Source organism: Rana temporaria, chromosome 3, assembly GCF_905171775.1.
Source record: "Rana temporaria chromosome 3, aRanTem1.1, whole genome shotgun sequence".
In the NCBI taxonomy this organism is placed as follows: domain Eukaryota; kingdom Metazoa; phylum Chordata; class Amphibia; order Anura; family Ranidae; genus Rana; species Rana temporaria.
Window position 1 is genome coordinate 337,321,280 of NC_053491.1, and position 27,961 is coordinate 337,349,240.

Consider the following 27,961-nt stretch of genomic DNA (forward strand, 5'->3'; position numbering starts at 1 on the left):
GGTGAGAAGGAGACAACTGTTGGAGTGATTATTCGCAAATGGAATAAATACAAAATAACCATCAATCGCCCTCAGTCTGGAGCTCCATGCAAGATTTTGCCTCGTGGGGTGAGGATGATCATAAGAAAAGCGAGGGATCAGCGAGGACACAGGAGGAGCTTGCGAATGATCTCAACACAGTTGGGACCACTGTCCCCAAACAAACTATTGGTAACACAATACGCCGCCATGGATGGAAATCCTGCAGCTCCTGCAAGGTCCCCCTCCTCAAGAAGGCACATGTACAGGCCCGTCTGAAGTTTGCCAGTGAACATCTGAATGATTCAGAGAAGGATTGAGTGAAAGTGCTGTGGTCAGATAAGACCAAAATTTTGCTCTTTGTCGGCATTAACTCGACTCACCGTATTTGGAAGAAGAAAAATGCTGACTATGACCCTAAGAACACCATCCCAAATGTCAAACACGAATGCTTGGGGCTGTTTCTCTGCTAAAGGTACAGGCCGATGGGGTATTGTAAAATTTTGGATGAGAACCTTCTTCCATCAGCCAGAACACTGAAGATAGGTCATGGATGGGTCTTCCAGCATGACAATGACCCAAGGCAACAAAGGAGTGGTGCAAGAAGAAGCACATTAAGGTAATTTTTTTTCATTTTGGATAGAGTAAGGGAGGGTTATTATTACCCCTGTCAGTTTTTTTCCGCCATCTGTGTCTCATTGCAGAGATTTCCCTTAATTTCCTGTCCCATAGCCAAATAGGAAGTGAGAGGAAATCTCTGCAAATTAAGGGAATTCCTTGGGGACCCCAAGGTCACCAGAACTAGTGTCATCATTGGAAGATTTACCCTCTATTAGACATGCTGCCAAAAAAATGTGTTTGTTTTAGTTTTATTCGTTTTTTGTTTTTTTCTGAAATTCGTAATTTAAAAAATGTCAGAAATGTTAAAATTTGGAATTCGGAAATTCAAAAATTCGGAAATTTGGAAATTCGAAATTTGGAAATTCAGAAATTCGGAATTTGAAAATTAAAAAAATGCTCAAATTTTGAAATTTCGAAAATTTGAAAATCCAAAAAACTCAAAGATCCGAAAATAAGAAAGAACAATCGAAAAATTGGAAAGAACGGAAGTCCAAAGATACAAAAATTCTAAATAATAACTAACTAACTTATAATAACTAACTAGTAAATTATAGGTATTGGAATTTCCTTTCAAGTTTGGCTGTTAGTGAACGTAACGAATACAAATTTATCTGAAGTTATGAATTATCCGAAAAAAAGAATGCTGCATCTAAACAAATGGAACGAGACTAAATAATAATAAATAATACTATGTTTTTATTATTATTATTATATATTATTATTATTAATTCGCTACCTTCCATTTGTTTAGATATGGAATTTGTTATTACAGATAACTCGTAACTTTGGATACATTTGTATTCATTATGTTCACTAACAGCCAAATTTGAAAGGGAACTCAAATACCTATAATTTAATACTAATGCCTTGTACACACGATCAGAATTTCCAATGGAAAATGTCAGACGGACATTTTCCATTGGATATTCAGATCGTGTGTAGCCCCATCTGAGTTTTTTCATCAGATACTCCGATGAATTCCATCAGAGTTTAGATATAGAACATGTTCTATTTTACTCCATCGGAATTCCTATGTGATTTGGCCAGGCAAAAGCCTGATCATGTGTACAAGGCATTAGTAATAGTTAAGTTATTATTAGTTAGTTATTATTTTAGATTCTCAAGTTTTTGGGTTTTAGAATTTTCGGATTTTCGTCCTTATGAATTTTTGGATTTTCATTCTTTCCGAATTCTTTCGGAATTTTGAAATTCCAAAATTTAGAATTTTGTTTCAAATTTCTGAATTTCAAATAGTTAGAAAAATTCAGAAATTCGGATATTCCCAAACTAACGAATTTGTCTGAATTAGTTAAAAAACGAATTTGGAACTAAACGAATTGCACATGTCTACCCTGTATTACTTTTTTGGGGACAACCCAAAATCTGGGAATTTATTTTACTTTCACTTTCAATGATTATGGTATAGAGTGCAAATAGAGAGGGTGTAAAAAAAAAAAAATATATATATATATATATATATAATATTACAAGAGATATATACAGTGTGTGTATATATATATATATATATATATATATATATATTGCAAATGATATATACAGTGTGTGTGTGTATATATATATATATATATATATATATATATATATATATATATATATAAAAAATATATTACAAATGATATATACTGTTGGTACTATATAAATCCTGTATAATATCAATAATAATAATATATATATGGTGTGTGTATATATATATTACAAATGATATATACAGTGTGTGTGTATATATATATATATATATATAAAAAATAAATATTACAAATGCTATATACAGTGTGTGTGTGTGTATATATATATATATATATATATATATATATATATATATATACACACACACACACCAATACGAATATCTCATATACTGTTGGTACTATATAAATCCTGTATAATAATAATAATAATAATATATATGGTGTATATATATATATATATATATATATATAAATAAGTATTAAAAATGATATATACAGTGTGTGTGTGTATATATATATATATATATATATATATATATATATATATATATATATGTGTATATATATATATATATATATATATATATATATATATATATAAATAAATAATAAAAATGATATATACGGTGTGTGTAAATATATATATGTATATATATAAAATAAATATTACAAATGCTATATACAGTGTGTGTGTGTGTGTATATATATATATATATATATATATATATATATATATATACATACACACACCAATACGAATATCTCATATTTCTATATAATTATATATAAATAATTGGAAGAGGAGTGTAAACATTGGCAGATAAGATGTGTTTTTATTTGAACTCTATCACAGAGCTACTATGCATCAAAGAAGGAATCCTAGTCGCTGAGTCCAGACACAGTCCAAGATCGGAGGATCGGAAGAGCGGCATTATAACTACCTTAGTAGATGTAATAAATAGAAATAGAAGAGCGGCTCTCCTCCAGGGAGGGGCGTGTCATGTCGAGCTGTCAGTGTCAGTGTGGGCGTGTCCAGAGCGGAGCAGCCCGGCTGTGTATGCAGAGCTCGGCTCGGCAGGACATGCTCTGTGGATGACAGCCGGGCTGCATGTGGACGGGGGTAGCCGGGGATCCCGCGGATGGAAGGAGCTGCGGGGCTCGGGGGGATCCGAGTCTGGATATGGATGGGGATGACGCTGATTCTGCTGACATCTGAACCTCCCACTCTGACAGGCAAGTGGATGCTAAACACTCCATAGAACAATGACTGTCTTATTATTATCATCATCATCATCGCTCCATCACTATGAGCAGGGTGGTGCTCCGTGCATACATGTGTATTAGACTGGGGGAGGCAATTCATATGCACATTGTATGGTAATGGGTGAACTAATAGTGACTTAAAGAGAACCTGTCTGAGTAGATAGATTGCAGATTTTGCCTTTCTAGTGAAGGTGCATTGATTGTACAATCTCATTTAAATCTACACATCAACTGTGTAGTGCAAGCACATGTCTGATTAGATTCAAATGCAAATTATTGTTTAGACTATTCCTCATATTACATGGCAAGAGTGGACACACACGCTTCAATAAATGATTGATTTTTCTTTTGCGATCAATCTCTTCCAATAGGAAAAATCGATATAGTTAATAAGTAATTTGATTGAAATAACACACATGGGGAAGCAAACTTTGATGGCCAGTTATTGATCACATCCCTGTTTCCGTAATGTAATCGTGTATTCTGATGGAAAGAAATATGATCCTACGCATGCACAAAGTATCTGAGTAATAATGATAATAATAACAATATTCCACTCTGGCTAATCGACTCACTTTGCTCAAATCCAGTCTAAATCAATTGGAAGGGAAGTGATCAGAGTGTGTGTGGCCACCATAAAGTAGATTGCACAATTAAATTGAATGGCCAGTGTTCCCCTTGTCTCACTACTTGAGTCACTGGCACAATCTGTACACTTGGCTGGCTGTATGCTTGTGCAGTGACCTGCTAAGGAAGGATGAGGATGAGAGCCCCTGCCTGCAGCATGCTCCTGGCAGCTCCCATATTTGTCTAAACAGATCAGATTTCTTGTATACAGTGTTTAAAGTCATAGTGAACTTTTTGTTAAAGAACCATTTCCAGGGACTAGGGATGAGCGACTCGAACATTGCCTGTTCGGTGAACAACGAACAATTTGGGGTGTTCGCGGCAAATTCGAAAAGCCGCGGAACACCCTGTTAAAGTCTATGGGAGAAATCTAAAGTGCTAATTTTAAAGGCTAATATGCAATTTATTGTCCTGAAAAGTGTTTGGGGACCTGGGTTCTGTCCCAGGGGACATGTATCAATGCAACAAAAAAAAACGGACGTTTTTCCGGGAGAAGTGAATTTAATAATGCTAAAAGTGAAACGATAAAAGTGAAATATTCCTTTTGTACCTAGGGGGGGGGGGGTGTAAAGTTAGCATGTGAAATAGCGCATGTTTCCCGTACATAGAACTGTCCCTGCACAAAGTGTCATTTCTGAAAGAAAAAAAGACATTTAAAACTGGCTCACGGCTATAATGAATTGTTGGCTCTGGCAATTCAGAGAGAATTCATTCATTAAAAAAAAAAGCGTGGGGGTCCCCCCAAATTCAATTACCAGGCCCTTCAGGTCTGGAATGGATATTAAGGGGAACCCTGCCGTCAATTAAAAAAAAATTGACGTGGGGTTCCCCCCAAATATCCATTCCAGACCCTTCAGGTCTGGTGTGGATTTTAAGGGGAACTCAACCCCAAATTTAAAAAAAAATGGCGTGAAGTTCCCCCAAAACTCCACACCAGACCCCTTATCCGAGCACGTTAACCTGGCCAGCTGCAGAAAAGAGGGGGGGACAGAGTGCGGCCCCCCCTCTCCTGAACCGTACCAGGCCACATGCCCTCAACATGGGGAGGATGTCCCCATGTTGATGGGGACAAGAGCCTCATCCCCACAACTCTTGCCCAGTGGTTGTGGGGGTCTGCGGGCGGGGGGCTTATCAGAATCTGGACCCCCAGATCCTGCCCCCCCCATGTGAATTGGTAATGGGGTACATTGTACCCCTACCATTTCACAAAGGAAGTGTAAATAGTTGGAAAAAACACACACACCGTAGAAAAAAGTCCTTTATCAATAGAAAAAAAATCCAGCGATGGTAATCCACTCGGTCCCGGCTTCCTGCTCCAACGTTGTTTGTATCCAGCGACGGGTGATCTCCTCTCCGGTCCAGCGATGAGAAGATCTTCCGGCATCCAGCACTCCAGAGCACAGCATCAGAGGCCGCCTCTCTCTGCCGGACACAGCCCAGCGGAATGACGCGGCTGGAGCTTTGACATTTCTTATATAGGGGAGGCGGGCCACCCATCACGTGACCCCGCCCCCTCTGACGCAAGGGGGAAGACTGGGCTTCCCCAGTGACGTCGTAGAGGGTGCGGGGTCAAGTGACGGGTGGCCCCGCCTCCCCTTTATAAGAAATGTCAAAGCTCCAGCTGCTCTGGAGCTCTGGATGCCGGAAGATCCTCTCATCGCTGGACCGGAGAGGAGATCACCCGTCGCTGGACACAGACAACGTTGGAGCAGGAAGCCGGGACCGAGTGGATTACCACCGCTGTATTTTTTTTATTAATTTTTTTATTAATAAAGGACTTTTTTGTGCGTTTTTTTCCCCATTACCAATTCACACGGGGGGCAGGATCTGAGGGTCCCCTTTGTTAAAGGGGTCTTCCAGATTCTGATAAGCCCTCCGCCTGCAGACCCCCACAACCACCGGGCAAGGGTTGTGGGGATGAGGCCCTTGTCCCCATCAACATGGGGACATCCTCCCCATGTTGAGGGCATGTGGCCTGGTACGGTTCAGGAGAGGGGGGGCGCACTCTGTCCCCCCCTCTTTTCTGCGGCCGGCCAGGTTAACGTGCTCGGATAAGGGGTCTGGTGTGGATTTTTGGGGGAACTCCACGCCATTTTTTTTTACATTTGGGGTGGAGTTCCCCTTAAAATCCACACCAGACCTGAAGGGTCTGGAATGGATATTTGGGGGGAACCCCACGTCATTTTTTTTTTAATTGACGACAGGGTTCCCCTTAATATCTATACCAGACCTGAAGGGCCTGGTAATTAAATTTGTGGGGACCCCCACGTTTTTTTATTTTTATTTTTTATGAATGAATCCTCTCTGAATTGCCAGAGCCAACAATTCATTATAGCCACAAGTCCGGTTTTAAATGTCTTTTTTTCTTTCAGAAATTACACTTTGTGCAGGGACAGTTCTAAGTACAGGAAACATGCGCTATTTCACATGCTAACTTTACACCCCCCTAGGTACAAAATGTAAAGGGATATTTCACTTTTATTGTTTCACTTTTAGCATTATTAACCACTTCCAGCCCAAGGACGTCATATGACTTTCAGTGGGGATATCTGAATGATGCCTGCAGCCACAGGCATCATTCAGATATCCATCTCTTCAGCCGGCGATTCTGTGCACCATAAGAATGATCATAGCGGCGGTTCCACCGCCATCCAGGGCTTCTCCGGGCTCTCCTTTGCCATCGGAGACCCGGAGAAACGATCCGCCGGCGTCCGATGGAAACCATACAGTAGACTGGTGACCAGATGGTCACCAGTCATCTCTATGATCGTCGGAGGCCCGGGCGCGATGTTATGACGTCACGCCCGGGTCCTGGAATGTAAACACAGCCGCAATCGCGGCTGAAAGCATTAGATCTGTGAATTTTTTTTCACAATCTAATGCTTTCCAGCCTGGAGGAGAGATGTGGGGTCTTATTGAATCCGCATCTCTCCATAAAGAGTACCTGTCACGAACCATTCCTATTACAAGGGATGTTTACATTACGCTGGCCGCGTGTGGATGAGGCCTTGGCATGTCCTCCATCTGCAACTCAAGAACTTCACTTTTCTGACCACTGTAACCTTAACCTGGGGGTGTTATAAGAAATGACTGTCCCCAAACAGGATAGCGCTGTGCTTAAAGGAGTTGTAAATGAAAAAATGTTTTCACCTTAAAGCGGATGTCCGCTGAAAAAAAAATATTAAAAGCCAGCAGCTACAAGTACTGCAGCTGCTGATTTTTAATAATGGGACACTTACCTGTCCTGGAGTCCAGGGCCGTCCACAGCAGAGGACGAGTGATCGCTCCTCACTCTGCTGCCCCCCCCCCCCCGCCATCCTCGGTGAGGGAACCAGGAAGTGAAGGGCTCCGGCTTCACTGCTTGGTTCCCTATGGTGCATGCGCGAGTCGCGATACGCCTGCCGATTGGCTCCCACTGTGTACTGTTCCCAGAACACAACGGGGGGAGGGGGGCGGGAGGTGACGTCACACCCGCAGTCTGCTCGAGACTGTGTTGCCGGAAGTGGGTGCAAATACCTGTCTTAAGTAAGCTATATGTTTTTTTTTAAAGAACTAAGGTGTTACAATCAATTTGAACAATTATATAATTAAGAGAAACAAAAAATTGAAAAGTTGTTAAACTTTTATAGTGATATGTAATAAAAAAATTGTATTAATTACTTTGAGATGCAGTAACTTATAATAGGACATTAGAGCTTACTATCTATTATTGTGTTATAATTGAACATTGTAAAAATGAGTGTTTCGCTACCATTTTATTATATAAAAATAAATAGTAAAAGACAGGATAGAATAAGGAAAAAAGAAAAGACTAAAAGGAAAGTAAAGATAAGAAGAAAAAAGTCAAAATTAGTAGAGGTTTCTGGGGATTTCTTAGTAACAATATATATATATATATATATATATATATATATATATATATATATATATATATATATATATATATATATATAGGCCCGGATTCAGGTAACACTTACGCCGACGTATCTACAGATACGCCGCGTAAGTGTCAATGTGCGCCGTCGTATCTATGCGCCTGATTCTTAATGCAAGATACGCCTGAAATGTGGCTTCGTCCGACCGACGTAAGTTCCCTACGCCGTCGTATCTTGGGCGCATATTTACGCTGGCCGCAAGGGGCGCTTCCATTGAATTACGCTTCGAATATGTAAATGACCGAGATACGCCGATTCACGAACGTACTTGCGCTTGTCGCAGTAATATACACCGTTTACGTAAGGCGTACGTCCGGCGTAAAGTTATTCCACCTATAGGAGGCGCATCCCATGCAAAGGTATGGACGAAGGAACAGCCGTCGTATTTTACATCGTTTACGTAGTAGTACGTGAATGGGGCTGGGCGTAGGTTACGTTCACGTCGTAGGCATTGAGCCGTCGTATCTTAGGGAGTATCTTCAACGTGATTCGGACCATCATTTGCATGGGGTCACGGTTCATTTAAATGGATCACGCCCACCGTCCACCTACTTTGAATTAGGCGGGCTTACGCCGAATAACTTACGTTACGTTGGCGCAACGTAGGGAGCGAGTGCTTTATGAATACTGTTCTTGCCTCTCTATGTTACGTCGGCGTAGCGCATATGAGATGCGCTACGCCGGCAGAAAGATGCGCGGCTCTACGAGAATCCGGCCCATAGTATCTATTTGGCAGTTATTAAAACAAAGTTTCATAGTTACCAAGGGCCAGATTCACAAAAGAGATACGACGGCGTATCTACTGATACGCCGTCGTATCTCTGTTTCTAACTATGCGGCTGATTCATAGAATCAGTTATGCATAGCTAGTCCTAAGATCCGACAGGTGTAATGGACTTACACTGTCGGATCTTAGGATGCAGTCCCGCGGCCGCCGCTGGGGGCATTTCTCGTCGTAATCCAGCGTCGGGTATGCAAATTAGCACTTACGGAGATCCACGAAAGCTTTTTCCCTTCGTTAAGTCGCCGTAAGTGTTAGTTTGCCGTCGCAAAGATAGGGTACCTTTACAAAAGTGTAAAGGTACTCTACCATGCAAAAGTATACCCGTTGTTCCCGCGTCGGTTTTGAAATTTGTTCAAATCTTTTATTTTTCCCGCCGCAACTCTTTTTTACCCGTCGCGATTCACAAAACTCAGCGCAACGTAACTTCCCGCAAAGCATGTCGGGAAAATAGAGTCGGGAGCATGCGCAGTACGTCCGGCGCGGGAGCGTGCCTAATTTAAATGGGACTCGCCCCATTCGATTGGGCCCGCCTTGCGCCGGACGGATTTAAGTTACACCGCTGCAAATTTCCAGGTAAGTGCTTTGTGGATCGGGCACTAACTTGTATAATTTGCGGCGGTGTAACTTAAATCAGAAAAGTTACATTGCGCCCGCTGGCTGTGAATCTGGCCCCAAGGTCTTAGTAAAGAAGTGTCAAAATTAGGAGAAAAAAAAGGAGTCCATATTTTCTTTAATTTATGTATATTATCGTTGGATATGGCATCTGTTTTCGAGAGGATCATGGCTTGATTTATTCTATTCGTAGTTTCAGAAAACATTTATTGATGAAGGTGTCCTGTTGATTTTATATAGCACGCTTATGTGTGGCCCTGATTCATGTCATCTATTCATAGGGATCTGTCCCATCTACTACTGCGGCAGAGGGACTTGTAAATTATGCCAGCATAAGAACAGCTTCGTACTGCCCTGGTGCAAGTTTCGATTTGCTTTGGGCAAACCGCAGCTAACCCGTTTATTTTGTTTGGGTAAGCTGCACTTTCCTTTAGACTTCAATGGTGTCCCGCGGTTTTGGTGCAATTCCAGAGAGAGCCCCAAAGATGCAGCATGTAGGAGTTTTGGTGCAGTTTCTGACACTGCACCAAAACCGCAGAACCTCATAGAAAGCTATGGCAAAGTGCAGCTAACCTGCATGAAAACCTCAGTTTAGGTGCTATTTAGCAAAAGCGCAGAAGGATAATGTGAAGCCTCCCTAAGTAGAGGGACGTCACCACGCTTTTAGTCCATTGTTTACTTCCTCCAGCCCTATAACAGATGGCCTGTACTGTCTTACAGACCTGGGACTGGGATATAAACAATGCAGAGGTCTGTGCTTTGCACCTGCAACCCACTAATCATGGTTGCAATGCTCAGCAGGCTTCATTACAAAATCAAATAAATTCACTTTTTTTTTTTTTTTTTTAATAACGTGGGTGCATTTAAGGTGGACTATGCCTTTTATTGTTAGGGACTGTCCTGCTGGCCTAGATTTTGCTTGTGATGTTTGGCGCTATGTAGGAATGAGCTTATGTGTGTTCAGATCCTTGAGCAAGCCCACCAGGAAGCTGTCACTGTACTTTTTCCATTCATAAGCGGCCAAGGCATAACCTGCCTCACAGCCGCACATATTCAAGGGGCAGGGTATGCCTCAGCCACTTATGAATGACACAGTACAGTGACGGCTTCCTGGTGGGCTCGCTCAAGTGGGTTTGGACTAGGATCTGAACATCCCTGAGCTCATCGCTGCTGCATAACCCTAACCGTGCCCCACTGAAAGGAGACCTGGGTGCTGAACTGTCATCAAGCCCCTCTTTTAACATTTGTTAAAACGTGACCTTAGACCTACAGTATGTATGGGAGCTGTGCACTCATTAGCTACTTTTGGAATTCCTTTTGTATGATAACTATTCTGGGTTCATTTTCAAATCAATATTTATTGATTACAAAATGATCATAAGAGCTGCAATTCCACTTTACCACGTGGTCCTGTCTACAGTAAGAGAAGCACCACTGTTTGGATGCACACAATGAGTGGATGAATATATATAAATACTGACATCAATATTTACTATAAATTCAGAACATGAATGTATTAATTCATGCATTATTTATAAAGTGTACAGTATATGTAATCGGTCCTGTGTATCCCACATGTACACGCAGTGGCCTGTTTTTAATCATGCAGACCGCATTAGCAGATCCCAGGGCAGGAATATAGGCGTCGTTTTTTTCTGCGTTTGATGTGTGTCTGAAGCAAAGTTTAAAAGCAAATCTGCAGATTTATTTTTAATTATTGGTGTAGTGTGACCATTATGAGGCAAATGATGCTGACGGTGAGATCAGGCTCCCCACTTTTTAGTTGCACCTCAGGTGCTGGCTCAGATCGTCTCCACTATAACAATAGATTGTACCAGCTACAGGAGCACCACACACTGAGATGCAAAATTAATATCCTTCTTTTATTAAAATAGGCAGCAAGAGCAAGTCCTAACTGACACATTTTGTGCTAGGCACAGCACTTTTTCCAGAACCGATTTTGCTGTCCCCACCAACCTGCAGTTGTTAGTTACTAGAATCATGGTGGCCGAGCAGCACACAGTCTTTGATTGGTAGGATGCCAGCGGATGGCCACAGCTGTACAGTGTCATTGGTTGCTGGTGGCTGTGGTGAACAGCATGATTGGGTGTAGGATGCAGGTGGCTGGGCTGCACTGTGTATTTGGTTGCTGGGACACTTGCAGCCAGGGCACACATTGTCTTCAGTTGCTAGGTTGCAGGCGACCAGCCTACCCAGTGTCATTGGTTGTTAAAACGCTGGCAGCCATGCCACACAGTTTTATTGGGTGCTAGAATGCAGGCAGCAAGGCTGCACAGCATCATTGGCTGTTATTGTGGCCTGCATGGAGTGTCAGGTATGGAAGTGCCACATTTCTATTGTGCCTCATGAGTGTCATCTGAGGTGGCCGTCTCAATTGGCCACATTGGCAGCACAGCCCTGGTAACTTGGGACACTGGCCACATCACTCCTAGTCACCAGCAGAGCTTACAATCCAGCCGCAGAGCCCAGAATTAAACGCACATCCAGATGTACAGTATGCATGCTAACTGAGTGAATAGATGCAGACAGCAATACTGTACAGCAATATTTTACAGCCAAAACCAGCTGTCAGCAATCTGTATTTACTGTTTAGCTAAAAGCTATTTTATAGCAGTGGGGATAAAGGCATAGTTCACTTTTACCAAAAAAAAACTGCCTATGCAGATAAGGGATGTCCCTAGATAAACACAAACAGTGCAGCTTTGACCAAAGTGAAATAATGTCTTTGCTATAAGTTTAGGCCTTTTAAGTGCAGTACCTCATGAAGCCTGACTGGAAAACTCTCAGGGCATGCTTAGGACATTGCTAAGAGAGACCTAGCTGTTACTGTTCACCTTCACTATCACAGAAGTGAACTCTTTCCCCTGATTCAAACCTCCTCATATGCGCTTTTTATCCTCTGATGCAGTAGTTTTGAGCTCAGCATTTGAGAGCTTACTCCTGCGATGAACAGTGATAGCTATATCTTGGCCTCTATTAGCAATGTCCTGGGAGTTTTTCAGTCGGGTTTCTTGACGTACCTAAATAGGCCTACACCTATCGCAAGGGAATTTTTCAACTATGGTCAAAGCTGCACAGTTTATTTTTATCTACAGGTGCCTCTTATCTCCATAGGCAGTTTTTTGGTAAAAAAAAACTAACCCTTTAATGCATGGCACACCTATCAGTTCATGATGGCTGTGTACAAAGTATTGTAATTCATCGCAAATCACTGCATGCTAGTTTACTGATGAGCTATAAACAGATTAATTCTGATTGGTTGCTGTGAGTGATTGGCTGTTTGCACGTGCTCAGTGCATGTTGTTTTTTTTTTTTTATATTGAGTGTGGACATACTGTAGTTTTCAGACACGTGCACTGGCCTCAGAGCGTTTGTGTATATATAATTGGGCAGGCAGTGGCTAAGTGTTCCTGGGTGTAATATATAGCACACTATATTTAGAAAGGAAGATGAAGAATTCACACAGTGAGTGTGGGAGGACGGAGACCAGACCCATTTACACATCCACACACAATCTCTAGGGAAAAGTCTCTGAAAGCTCTGCATAGTCACACCTGTCATGGCCGCCCTAACTCCTTCTCGGTGTCCTTCTTTCTGAATAAAATATTAAATATTGCTGCAGGCAAATGTGTCTCTCCATTATGTGTGAAGTGATTTATTTAAAGATGAGCCGACTAAACAGGCTAGATCACCCCCTCCATAGTGATACCAGCCCCTGTGCCTCTCAGTACCAGGCTGCTGCTTTTAGAAGACCTAGGCCGAAAACAAAGGCATGACCTACTTGTTTGTTATAGTACAACTAAAGGCACAATTATTTTTTTAATTTTGGAGAGTTAGGCTAGATTCACACATTTCCGGTGCAAATTTCCTATCCATTTTCACTGCGGATTTCCTAAGCAGCTGTTCATATGCAAATTTTGGGAGCCGGCGGGCACCAACTTCTTCAACATTAGCTAGATCGGTGACATCACAAGGGGGAGGTGCCACTAGGTGATGTCGCTGGGTGGCCCTACCACTAAGCTATTTAACCACTTCCAGTCAAAGGACATCATATGACGTCCTGGACTATTTCGCCCACCGATTCTGTGCACCGTAAGAACAATCATAAGAACAGTTTAGCCGATTGATCATTCTTACAGGCGGCGGGAGAGGACATCCCCCCCACTGCCCTCCTGTGCTTTTCCGGGCTTGCTTGTGCGAGAGGCGAGCCGGAGAATGAATCGGTCGCCGACAGAAGTTGATCATAGAGATTTCTCTCATCTCTATGACCCACGGAGGCCCGGGCGTGACGTTCTGACGTCACGTCCGGGGGTGGCTGAAGTAAACAATGCCAGGGACTTGGCTGAAACGGTCGAGACAAATAATTTTTTGTTCTTTCTAGCCTGGAGGAGAGATTACGGATCCTATAGACCCCACATCTCTCCATAAAGAGGACCTGTCACAAGGGTATTCCTATTACAAGGGTATGTTTACATTCCTTGTAATAGGAATAAAAGGGATCATTTTTTTTTTTTTAAAGAGAAAGTGTAGAAATAAAGATAATTTTTTTTTTTTTTAAGTGACCCTGTCCCTGCGTACTCGCGCACAGAAGCAAACACATACTTAAGTTGCACCCACATATGTAAACGGCGTTCAAATCACACATGAAAGGTATCGCCGCGTGCGTTGGAGCAAGAGCAACAATTCTAGCCCAAGACCTCCTTTGTTACTCTAAACTGGTAACCTGTAAAAAAAAAAAAATAACGTGTCGCCTATGGAGATTATTAAGTACTAAAGTTTGGCCCAATTACACGCAATTTTAAAGCGTGACATGCTAGGTATCCAATTACTTGGCGTAACATCATCTTTCACATTATACAAAAAATGGGCTAACTTTACTGTGTTGTGTTTTTTTTATTCATGAAACAGTTTTTAAAAAAAAGTGTTTGAAAAATTCCTGCGCAAATACCGTGTGACGTAAAAAGCTGAAATGGTTGCCATTTTATTTCTTAGAGCCTCTGCTAAAAAAAAGCAGAGCAGGCAGACGGTGGGAGCCTGCGGCACGAGTGGAGATTTTTTTTTTCTCCGGTCAGCGGTGGTGGCAGGCGTTGTGATTGAAGATGGATCTACACCCAGGGACATTGTTTTTGTTTGTTTTTTAATAAAGGAATTGTCAAAAATGGTGTCTGTCTGTGTGGATTTCTTCTTGACACTTTTTTTGGTAAATGAGTAGGGGTACAATGTACAATCCAGATTTCGATAAGCCCCCTGCTCCCAGGCTCCACCCAAAGTCGGCGATGGCGGCCCCAGTGCATGGCGGGAGTTGTAGTTCTCCCACAGAGCACAGGCACACAGACTTCAACTTGGCCGTCTAGTGCCTGTGCTCTGCAGAGAGACTACAACTCCCAGATTGCACTGCAGGGCAGACTCAGAGAGAGCGGGAGAGACAGAAGTTGGTTCTCCGAACCTCAGAGTCCTGACTCCTGCTGCCTTTAGTCGTGGAGAAGGAAGTCAGTGTCACCAAGCAGGTGAGGGAGCAGAAGGTGGTCATGGTCTATTATAGGGTTGTCCAGATACCGATACCAGTATCGGTATCGGGACCGATACCGAGTATTTGCGCTAGTACTCGTACTCGCGCAAATACTCCCGATACCAAAATAGAATACTTTTTTTTTTTTTTTTTTGTGACATCGAACGCAAATTGGATGGCACCATTGGATGGCACTGATAGGTGGCACTGGCATTGATTGAATGGCACTCATAAATGGATGGCACTGATAGGTGGCACTGGCATTGATTGGGTGGCACTGATGAGATGCACTAATAAGCTGCCTCCCTGCACTGATGCACTAATGGGCACTGATCTGCACTGATAGGTGGCACTGGCTAGCTGCACTTTTGGGCACTGGCACCGATGAGCTGCACTGACAGTGATCACTCCTTCAATGATATGTAGTTTTCCAGTACCGTATGCTAAAAAACAGCCCCACACCATGATGTACCAGTTCTTCATAATTCTAAAGAAAATATCTTTGGTCTGTATTGTGGTTTGAAAACGGTCACATGACATTAAAAAAAAGTATCGGTATTCGGTATCGGCGACTACTTGAAAAAAAGTATCGGTACTCGTACTCGGTCCTAAAAAAGTGGTATCGGGACAACCCTAGTCTATTATATAAAACTATATTATCTGTCATATATATATATATATATATATATATATATATATATATATATATATATATATATATATATATATATATATATATATATATTGCAGAGATAATATGGTATTTAACCTGGGGGTGCATTATTGTATTTTTTTCCCCATATAAATATATATATATATACTGTGCCCATCAAAAGTTGCCACTGTGACAAAGTACAGACAATGATGATGAGACCAATTAAAATTATTTATTTGAGAAAAGAAGCACTTGTCGACTCCTCCAACAGAATTCATATTAGCCCATGCAGATTGCAGAGATAATATGGTATTTAACCTGGGGGTGCATTATTGTATTTTTTTTTTCATATATATATATATATATATATATATATATATATATATATATATATATATATATATATATATATATATATAAAAAAATACAATAATGCACCCCCAGGTTAAATACCATATTATCTCTGCAATCTGCATGGGCTAATATGAATTCTGTTGGAGGAGTTTGTTTCTTCATTCATGATAAGTGCTTCTTTTCTCAAATAAATAATTTTAATTGGTCTCATCATCATTGTCTGTACCTTGTCACAGTGGCAACTTTTGATGGGCACAGTGGCAGCGTTTGATGGGCACAGTGGCTGCATTTGATGGCATGGTGGCTGCATTTGATGGCACAGTGGCTGCGTTTGATGGCACGGTGGCTGCGTTTGATGGGCACGGTGGCTGCATTTGATGGGCACGGTGGCTGCGTTTGATGGCACAGTGGCAGCGTTTGATGGCACAGTGGCAGCGTTTGATGGCACAGTGGCTGCAATTGATGGCACAGTGGCTGCGTTTGATGGCACGGTGGCTGCGTTTGATGGCACGGTGGCTGCGTTTGATGGGCACGGTGGCTGCAATTTATGGGCACAGTGGGGTGTGTTTGATGGACACGGTGACTGCAATTGATGGGCACGGTGGCTGCGTTTGATTGGCACAGTGGCTGCGTTTGATGGCACGGTGGCTGCAATTTATGGGCACAGTGGCTGCGTTTGATGGGCACGGTGGCTGTGTTTGATGGCACGGTGGCTGTGTTTGATGGCACGGTGGCTGTGTTTGATGGGCACGGTGGCTGTGTTTGATGGGCACGGTGGCTGTGTTTGATGGGCACGGTGGCTGTGTTTGATGGGCACGGTGGCTGTGTTTGATGGGCACGGTGGCTGCAATTGATGGGCACAGTGGCTGCAATTGATGGGCACAGTGGCTGCAATTGATGGCACAGTGGCTACGTTTGGCACAGTGGCTGCGTTTGATGGGCACAGTGGCTGCGTTTGATGGGCACGTGGCTGCAATTGATGGGCAAAGTGGCTGCAATTGATGGCACAGTGTCTACGTTTGGCACAGTGCCTGTGATTGATGGGCACAGTGGCAGCGTTTGATGGCACAGTGGCTGTGTTTGATGGGCACAGTGAGTCTGCAATTGATGTTTTTTTTCCGTGGCTTCCCATTATGGGCGTGAGTGGGGCCTCAGGTCTAAGTTTTGCCTAAGGCCTCACAAAGTCTAGAGCCGCCTCTGCTATGAGGAAAGGGGAGGCCTTAAAACCATCTTTCCCCACATTCTCACCTAGGTGAGAAATATGGAAGTAGAGGGGGGGGAAATAACTATTGCTACCGTAAAGATAATTGATAAAAAAGGTAAAAGAAAATCGCATTAAAATACAAGGAAATCGAAGTTCCTCTCCACACACACACATGGTAAGAGCATAAACACATGTGGCGAGTAAAAACAATTTTTACAACCAAAAAATCTTACATATTGCTCCAGATGGCAAATTGACAGAATGATAACCTGCAAAGATTTTTAAAGCAACGCTTATGGCGAATTTTGGGTGTCATTTTACAGGCATGCACAATATTAACCACTTGCCGACCACGCTATAACTGAATGTAGTCCAGTTCTGGGAGGGTGTCTGTCGCTAAACACAGATCAGGGCAAAGAGTCAATCACAGCGGCTCTTTACCGCGTGATCAGCTGGGTCCAATCACAGCTGATCTTGATGTAAACACACTTTTTGGTTATCGGCCCTCTGTTCATTATGCTGTGATGGGAGAAGAGAGTTGGTAACCAGCAAGTGTGAGAGGGGACATCTATACTGATAATCAGGGCACTGATCAGTGCAGCCCCAACAGTGCCCATCAGTTCTGCCTATAACAGAAACCAAAAAATACTTTTTTTTTGTTTTGTTTTAGCAGGAAAAAAAATTTGGTGATTACATATGACCAAAAAGCTATATTTAAGTGAAAAATATAAAAATAATTCATATGGGTACATTGCTGCATGACTGCGCAATTGTCATTCAAATTAAGACAGCGCTGATAGCTGAAAATTGGCTTGGATAGGAAGCTGGTGAAAGTGCCCTGGTTAAGGCTTGCCATGTTGGGTTGCTATTTACTTGTCACAGCCTCATCTTTTATATTTTTTACTCAAAAGTTTAAAGGTTTGGCCGATCGTTTTAAGCTCATTCTGAAAATGAACGTGGCAGTCATAAGTAGGGTAACTAGCTGCATAATATGACAAAAATGGCAGCGAGAGATCCTCATTAAAATGATAAAATCATTTATTCCATAAAAACAAATAGTACATTTACATGTTAAAATCTTGGTAATCGGCATAGATGGCAGATGAAAAACACCACATGGTTGTCCGCAGTGTGATGGATGACAAAACTGCAAGGCTGTCAATGTATGAGCTTGTCATATGCCTCTAGTCGGCATCAGGGAGATAAGATCATGACAGATGTCAGAAAGCCTGCCATTCCTTAGAATCCTGCACAAGCGCAGTCTACCTCCCGGCAAACCCTTTGTGTTTGTGTGAAGTGGGGGTTAATGCAGGGGGCGTTCTAATGCTTTTTAGAGGTTCATTCCTCATTTGTCAAAATCACATACGTGCACGTGATCCAGTATTTCCGGGTAGAGGGAACGCATGCGCGACCACCGCCCCCCGGCTGTGCTGCTGCGCTGTCATTCACTCCAGCACAAGATGATCAGCGAGTCCCGCCCAATGATTTATGGTCGGAAACCTGCCGATTGGCGGAGCGGATGACAGAAGAGAGCCCTGTGTAGGTAAACAACACAGGGCTCTCTACTAACAGCAGTTATGTGCCGTTTTACTTGCAAAGGGAGTAAAAACTGGCACATTGCTTAGTAAACACATTGGCCCAGATTCTCGTAGAATCGCGCAAAACTGCGGCGGCGTAACGTATGTCATTTACGTTACGCCACCGCAAGTTTTACAGGCAAGTGATTTATTCACAAAGAACTTGCCTGTAAAGTTGCGGCAGCGTATCGTAAATACCCCGGCGCAAGCCCGCCTAATTCAAATGATCCGGGTAGGGGGCGTGGAGCATTTAAATTAGGCGCGTTCCCGCGCCGAACGTACTCCCTAAAATTTCCCGACGTGCATTACGCTAAATGACGTCGCAAGGACGTCATTGGTTTAGATGTGAACGTAAATGGCGTCCAGCCCCATTCACGGACGACTTACGCAAACAACGTAAATTTTTAAATTTCGACACGGGAACGACGGCCATACTTAACATTGGTTGCCCCTCATATAGCAGGGGCAACTTTACGCGTCGCAAATCTAACGTAAACGTCGTAACTTCACTGCGTCGAACGCGCGTACGTTCGGGAATTCGCGTATTTTGCTAATTTGCATACTCAACGGGGAAAACGACGGAGGCGACACCTAGCGGCGGAAAAAAAAAATTGCATTTACGATCCGACAGCGTAAGAGCCTTACGCCTGTCGGATCTAATGGTTATCTATGCGTTACTGATTCTAAGAATCAGTTGCATAGATATGACGGCCCAAATTAGGACTTACGACGGTGCACATTGCGTTGCGCCGTCGTAAGCCCTTTGAGAATCTGGGCCATTAACCGTGTTAGGCTCACATTTAACCTCTTGATTGCCCCTAGATGTTAACCCCTTCCCAGCCAGTGTCAGTATAGTGACAGTGCATCATTTTAGCACTGAGCACTGTATTGGTGTCACTGGTGATGTCAGTGGCAGTTAGTCAGCCCCCCCCCAGCATCTGTTAGTGTCAGATTGCCCCTGCACTATGGCAGTTCCATTCGAAGTGGCTGATCACCACCATTAGTAGTATAAAAAAAATAAGTAAAAATTTCAGTGTACAGTATATACTGTCAGAGATTGATTTCCTGTCTCAAAACAGGAGAAGCTTGCAATGCTTCACTGGCACAATCTGTTGAAATAAGAAGAGAGAGAGACAAACACACACGGACAGCTTCTTGTGGACTGGAGCAGGAGAGTGAGAAGAGAGGGAGGCGTTCCTCTCACCTTAGATTTAATGGCCTCATGACATCACAAAATAATTTCACGCAAACCAATCAATACACTTTTTTTTTTTTACCAAAGACATGTAACAGAATACATTTTGGCCTAAATTTTATGAAGACATTTGATTTATTACATTTTTTTATTGGATATATTTTTTTATCAAAAAGTAAAAAATATTGTGTTTTTCCCCAAAATGTTTGCTCTTATTTTTGTTTTGTTTATATAATAAGAAATAAAAAAACTGTGGTGATGAAATTCTACAAACAAAAGCTCTATTTGTGTGGGGAAAAAATGATATAAATTTTGTTTGGGTACAGTATTGCATGACTGTGCAATAACCCGTTAAAGTGGAGTTCCAGCCTTTTAGTGTTTATTAAAAGTCAGCAGCTACAAAAAGTGTAGCTGCTGACTTTTAATAAACAGACACTTACCTGCTCCATGGTCCAGCGACACGGCCGCCTGGAGCTCCACTCCTCTCCCCCCCCTCTCCAGCCGGCGCCTCCATTCGTAGTGTGGGCACCCGGCCGTGACAGCTTTCGGCTTCTTGGCCGTGGCACTCACTGTGCATGCGTGACTCGCGCTGCGCTCTATGAATGGACAGGCGATCTCCTGGGACCTGTCGCGTGTCCCTGGAGATCGCCTAAAGGGAGGGGCCGCCTAAGGCGAGAAGAGAAGTCGCTGAGGCGGTCCCTGGGTGGAAGGAGGAAGTGGGACAGGAAGTCCCACTCCTACCGAAGCCCCCACTCCCCCCCCCAAAAAAATCACATGCCAAATGTGGCATGTAAGGGGGTGAGGAGTGCTTAAAGCGGAAGTTCCACTTTTGGGTGGAACTCCGCTTTAAGGTAGCGCAGAAAATGGCCTGGTCATAAAGAGGGTAAAACTTTCTGGATCTGAAGTGGTTAAATAGGCTTCTGGTTGCAGGAGGAGGGGGTAAGCTTTTTTTAAGTGAACTTGCTCTTAACAATTCTATTGGGTTAAGAATCAATAGGCTGCATTCACAGAAACCTGTTCTGAGCCTACCACTGGGACCCTCTTCTGTGCATCTGCAAAGGACCCACATTATGTTATTGCATAGAAGTGTGCTGGAGATGGAATACTTTATTATCATAGAGTCGGCCAATTGGCACCCTGCCAATATTGTCATATGTCCGGCACTGTTTAATATCACATTGCTTTATATTTTCAATAGGAAATAATTGTTCATATGAACTTGGTTATCAGGACAGCTCTGTTTATTGAAGAAGAGTGTTTCAAAATCTCCCTGTAAGCAGCATGTGCCAGAATATGCCTTTAGAGCCGGTTCACGCAGGGGCAACACGACTTTGTGCGCGACTTTGCGAGGCAACTTGGACACGACTTGAGCGTGGACCACAGCGCGACTTGGGGTGACTTACAACACAACTTGAAGTCGCCTCCAGGACGGGACTTTGCCAGTGGCCTATCATGAGGGGGAACTCCACGCCAAATTTTAAATAAAAAAACGTCTGGAATGGATTTTAAGGGGAACCCCCTATGCTGAAAAAACGGTGTGGTGTTTTCCCCAAAATCCATTCCAGACCCTTATCCGAGCATGCAGCCCGGCCCATCAGGAAAGGGGGTGGGGACAAGCGCCCCCCCTTCCTGAACCATACCAGGCCGCATGCATTCAATATGGGGGGTACGTGCTTTGGGGCAGGGGGGGCGCCCTGCGGCCCCCCCACCCCAAAGCACCTTGGCCCCATGTTGATGAGGACAAGGGCCTCTTCCCGACAACCCTGGCCATTGGTTGTCGGGGTCTACGGGCAGGGGGGTTATCGGAATCCCGGGAGCCCCCTTTAATAAGGGGGCCCCCAGATCCTGGCCCCCCACCCTATGTGAATGAGTATGGGGTACCTCGTACCCCTACCCATTCACCTGGGGGGGAAAAAGTGTCAAGAAAAAAAAACACACTACACAGGTTTTGTTTTATTAGGCAGCTCCGGGGGTCTTCTTCCGACTTCTTTGCTCTCTTCTCCCACCTTCTGCCGGGCTCCTCCGCTATCTTCTTGCAGCTCTTTTACTAGCGGCGGCCCGGTCTTCTGCGTTGTCTTCTTCCCTCTTCTCCCGCTCTCCGGTGTCCTTCTGCCGGGCTCCTCCGCTATCTTTTTGCAGCTCTTTTACTAGCGGTGGCCCGGTCTTCTGCGTCGTCTTCTTCCCTCTTCTCTTTCACCGATGTTGACATGACGATCTCTCCCGCTGTAATGCCATGTCCGCGGTGCGCAACGATTTATATAGGCATGGGGCGTGGTCACGGGTGATGTCACCCGGTGACCCCCGCCCCCTTATGACGTCACAGTCCCGGGGCATGATGGGACTGTGATGCCATAAGGGGCGGGGTCACTGGGTGATATCACCCCGTGACCACGCCCCATGCCTATATAAATCGTCAGCATTACATCGGCAGAGATCGTTGTGTCAACATCGGTGAAAGAGAAGAGGGAAGAAAACGACGCAGAAGAGCGGGCCACCGCTAGTAAAAGGGCTGCAGGAAGATAACGGAGGAGCCTGGCAGAAGGACACCGGAGAGCGGGAGAAGAGGGAAGAAGATGGCGCAGAAGACCGGGCCGCCGCTAGTAAAAGAGCTGCAAGAAGATAGCGGAGTAGCCCGGCAGAAGGCAGAAAGCACCGGAGAGCGGGAGAAGAGGCCGGAGAAGACCCCCAAAGTCGAAAGAAGACCCCCGAAGCTGCCTAATAAATTACTTTAAAAAGCTGTCTAGTGTGTTATTTTTCTATTGACACTTTTTTCCCCCCAGGTGAATGGGTAGGGGTATGATGTACCCCATACTCATTCACATAGGGTGGGCGGCCGGGATCTGGGGGCCCCCCTATTAAACGGGGCTCCTGGATTCCAATAAGCCCCCCGCCCGCAGACCCTGACAACCAATAGCCAGTAAAAGTCCCAGGATATTGCATTAGATAATCTCCAAATACAACATTGAATATATGCAATAAGCGTTGATTGATGTGAGAAGAATCTGTGCTCATGAAAGCCTTCACCATATAATAAACATTGCACCCGACATCATCTGATAAAAGATGGCTCCTTACCAGCTCCAGTTGACTCTTTAAAGGGTCACTAAAGGAAAAAAAATGTTTTGCTGAAATGACTGTTTATTGGGTATAGAGACATAAAAGTGAACTGATTCCTTTTAAAAATGATTAAAAATTGAATTTAATCTATCATATAATGTGCCTCTAGTTTCACTTTCGGTTTTAAAGGTACATACATGAAGTTCCGGGTGAGAGGTGAGTCGGGAAGACTCACAGAACAAAAACAAACAAATCCAGGGCAGTGTTTTGTTTTTAAAATGAATCTGACTGGTTCTGAGGAGTTTTAGACACACAGTAATGACAGCTTAGACCACCGTGAAAATCTCCCAGTACCATGGTTCTAAGGAAACAGGCAACCAGGAAGTGTGGAGATCACAGCAGAATTACAGCTACTTCAAAGCAAAAACGAACAATGAGGACATGAAACCAGTACTGCAGTAAGGTAAAGGAAGCTATTTAGCTAAAAAAAAAATTCCTTTAGTGACCCTTTAATTAAAAAGAAGTCAAATGCGCTTGTTTGGGAAACACTATCCCATAGGCCAGGGTTCCAGTATCGCAGTCCGATTGGAGGTATATAAATCGGAATGAGAGACCATAATAGTGTGATACTGTTTATTAAAAAACGTAAAAACATATAAAGCTAGCCAAATGGCTCCTTACTAGATCAGGTGCCTCGATCCCGGCACTGAGGCTGTAAGCGTGGGCCAGTATGGGAGAGGATCTCCGTTGTAGTGTGCTGCAGCGATGAAGCGTGCATGTCACCGCCGACAACCAGCAGACCCGGAAGTTGCGTTGTACGTGAATGGTATACGCCTCGAAGTACGTTTCGTTTGGATTACCATTCACGTACAACGCAACTTCCGGGTCTGCTGGTTGTCGGCAGTGACACGCACACTTCATCGCTGCAGCACACTACAACGGAGATCCTCTCCTATACTGACCCACGCTTACAGCCTCAGTGCCGGGATCGAGGCACTTGATCTAGTAAGGAGCCATTTGGCTAGCTTTATATGTTTTTACGTTTTTTAATAAACGGTATCACACTATTATGGTCTCTCATTCTGGTTTATATACCTCCAATCTGACTGCGATACTGGAACCCTGGCCTATGGGATAGTGTTTCCCAAACAAGCGCATTTGACTTCTTTTTAATTAAAGAGTCAACTGGAGCTGGAAAGGAGCCATCTTTTATCAGATCACGTCGGATGCAATGTTTATTATATGGTGAAGGCTTTCATGAGCACAGATTCTTCTCACATCAATCAACGTGTATTGCATATATTCAATGTTGTATTTGGAGATTATCTAATGCAATATCCTGGGAGTTTTATTTGCACCTTTGCACTTTATTATGCATGGACTTTTTTGCATTTTTATTTATATTAATTTGTTATTAGGGTATAACTTATTTGTTATTTGCACGTAGCGCCCCCTACCCTACCAATTTCATATCACTGTTTAGATACTGTTTTAGGGAGGCAGCTTCCAATTTATGTTAATTATTTATTTTTTCATATAATTGTAATTCAACAATTCACATATTGTGTTATTGTGGTAACATATATTATTTTTTTTGTGGCGCGAAACATATACCAATTCCATTAAACCAATAGCCAGGGTTGTCGGGAAGAGGCCTTTGACCTCATCAACATGGGGACAAGGTGCTTTGGAGTGGGGGGCCGCAGGGCGCCCACCAGCCCCAAAGCACCTACCCCCCATGTTGAGAGCATGCAGCCTGGTACGGTTCAGGAGGAGGGGTTGCTCGCTCGTCTTCACCCTCATTTCCTGATCGGCTCGGCTGCGTGCTCGGATAAGGGTCTGGTATGGATATTGGGGGGACCCCCACGCGTTCTCAATCTCCATAGTCTCTTGGAACATGGTGACATGAGTCTTTTTGGGGTGATCGCTTCTGGAGGAAGTCCAACTCTTCTTTTAGTCCATCTTTTTTTCTTCTTTTATCTGGTTATCTGTACTTCTGCTTGGTCTACGTGACCAACTCTTCGGTCTCACATATAAAAATACACAAAAGAAATTCTAGGTTTTTGCCAATTGATACTTTTGACACTCCTGTATTTTGTAATGTGTCAATTTCTTTGACACCTAAATAAGGCTAGATTACACTTGCTTCAAAACAAAGCTTTGGACTGACTTTGTCATACTGCTGCAACTTGGGATCTGACTTGTGAGACCCCAAGTCACGTGACAAGTAAAATCCAATTTTAGTCAAGAGAGCTGTCTTAATTAGCACTACTGAAGTCCAGGGCTGGACTGGGACAAGAGGGAGGGGGAGCTGAGAGACAGAGGGGGGGGGAGCTGAGAGACAGAGGGGGGGGGCTGAGAGACAGAGGGGGGGAGCTGAGAGACAGAGGGGGGGAAAAGACAGAGGGGGGGTCTGAGAGACAGAGGGGGGGGGGGGGGTCTGAGAGACAGTGGAGGATAACTGAGCGACAGAGGAGGGGTCTGAGCGACAGAGGAGGGGTCTGAGCGACAGAGGAGGGGTCTGAGCGACAGAGGGGGGGTCTGAAAGACAGAGGGGGGAGCTGGGAGACAGGGAGGTCTGAGAGACAGTGGGGGGCTGAAAGACAAAGGAGGGGCTAAAAGAGGGGGGGGGGGCTGAGAGACAGAGGGGGGTCTCAGTTTTTTTTTTTTTTAAACGACCCAATGAGCCATCGGTCCCGATGGCCAGTCCATCCCTGCTGAAGTCGCTCCAACTTTAGAAAAGGTTCCTGTACTACTTCAAGTCGACTTGTATCTGACTTGTGCCCATAGACTAATAGAAGTCACTTCCAAGTCGGATCCTCATCTTAATTGATGTGATTTGGATCCAATATTACAGAAAGATTACCCAGGCATTCCCTGAAGTTGCTTCAAGTTGCACTGAAATTGCCTGGCAAAGTCGTACTGTAAGTCGCGTGACTTTCAGGTCACGGCAGTGTGAACCGAGCCAACTCCTTTCCCTCACAGCAGTGACCTAGTCTGCCAACCTTCTAATCTCTAATATAAACAGAGTTCAGATTCACAGAAAGGGGAGAAGTGGTCTCATGGTTGAGAAAATTACTTGAATTACTATTGCTTGCAATGTAAACTTTTAGGACTAATTGCTTCACAGTGGCTATAGCTACAGAGGTCAGTGAGTACTTTTAAAGTTTATATACTGATTTTACTTTATAAAAAGGATATTCACACTATTATAATGCCATTGCTTTACTGCCTCTGTAATATTATTTAGAAAAAAAAGCTGTGTCTTTGTCTAGGGAAATAAGTTTTTCTTTTCATCTTCCTGATCACAGCCGCCAGTAAGCATTCCAATCATCTTGAAAAGATCTTCTTACATTCTGAAGTGACTGAACCACGCTGGTTGACATCCCAAAGCATTGAAAATAACAACCCGAAGGTGAGTAAACCTGAATTGATGAGTAGACAGATGCCATGGATTACAGTTCAAAAATACATTTAATTTAAAGTGTATGTAAAGGCAAGAATGTTTCCTTTGGTTTTGGATCAGGTAATGAAAGGTTAGACCATTAGTCAAGTGTCCAGGCTGGCATGATTCACTCTTTTTTTAGCCCACTGAGATAGAAATTTTAATCATTTTGAGTTGTCACCAGAGCAAGAGGTCAAGGTAAATTTTCCAATGGGGATGCCTGTTTCAGGGACAACTGTATAAGATAAGAATTTTGTTAAAGGGTTTGTAAAGGAATTTTTTTTTTTTAATCTTAACCGCTTAAGGACCGCTTCCTGCACATTTACGTCGGCAGGCTGGCACGGCTGGGCACATGCACGTACAGCTACGTCCTCTGCTTGTGCCCAGCCATGGGTCGCGACCCGGTCCGAAGCTCCGGGACCCACGGACCCGATCGCCGCTGGAGTCCCGCGATCGGTAACCGGAGCTGAAGAACGGGGAGAGCTATGTGTAAACACAGCTTCCCCGTTCTTCACTGTGTGGCGCTGTCCTCGATCGTGTGACCCCTTTTATAGGGATACACAATCGATGACGTCACACCTACAACCACACCCCCTACAGTTAGAAACACATATTAGGTCATACATAACCCCTTAGCGCCCCCTTGTGGTTAACTCCCAAACTGCAATTGTAATTTTCACAGTAAACAATGAATTTTAAATGCATTTTTTGCTGTGAAAATGACAATGGTCACAAAAATGTGTCAAAATTGGCCGAAGTGTCCGCCATAATGTCGCAGTCACGAAAAAAAACGCTGATCGCCGCCATTAGTAGTAAAAAAAAAAAAAAATTAATAAAAATGCAATAAAACTATCCCCTATTTTGTAAACGCTATAAATTTTGCGCAAACCAACCGATAAACGCTTATTGCGATTTTTTTTTTTTTTTTTACCAAAAATAGGTAGAAGAATACGTATCGGCCTAAACTGAGGAAATTTTTTTTTTTTATATATATATTTTTGGGGGGTATTTATTATAGCAAAAAGTAAAAAATATTGATTTTTTTTCAAAATTGTCACTCTATTTTTGTTTATAGCGCAAAAAATAAAAACCGCAGAGGTGATCAAATACCACCAAAAGAAATCTCTATTTGTGGGAAAAAAAGGACGCCAATTTTGTTTGGGAGCCACGTCGCACGACCGCGCAATTGTCTGTTAAAGCGACGCAGTGCCGAATCGCAAAACCTGTCCGGGTCCTTTAGCTGCCTTAATGCAGTGCTGTTTTCATGTCCTCATTGTTCGTTTTTGCTCTCAAGTTGCTGTAATTCTTCTCTGATCTCCACACTTCCTGGTTGTCTGTTTCCTGATAACCACAGTACTGGGAGCTTTCTCTCTGTGGTCACTAATCAAGGAGGTGTGATTACTGTGTGTCTAAAACCCCACAGCACCAATCAGTTTCATTTTCCAAACCATCACTGCCCTGTATTGGCTCTGTGGCTCTGTACATCACAGAAGCAGGAAACCACATGCAAAAATGAAACTAGAAACTGCAGGTACATTATATGATTGATTTTTATCTATTTTTAATCATTTTTAAAAGGAATCAGTTAACTATT

The 27,961-nt window shown here is 43.4% G+C and overlaps 1 protein-coding gene across 1 annotated transcript in view; it reads left to right on the forward strand.

The window, feature by feature from the left end:
- The first annotated feature begins 3,165 nt into the window (after window positions 1–3,165).
- ADAM19 (ADAM metallopeptidase domain 19) overlaps window positions 3,166–27,961 on the forward strand; it is a 143,729-nt gene continuing 118,933 nt past the window's right edge. The window contains exons 1-2 of the mRNA XM_040345076.1: window positions 3,166–3,362; window positions 26,234–26,337. Of these exons, the coding sequence (XP_040201010.1) occupies window positions 3,269–3,362; window positions 26,234–26,337 (198 nt within the window). The 5' untranslated portion in view covers window positions 3,166–3,268. The remainder of the gene's footprint in view (window positions 3,363–26,233; window positions 26,338–27,961) is intronic.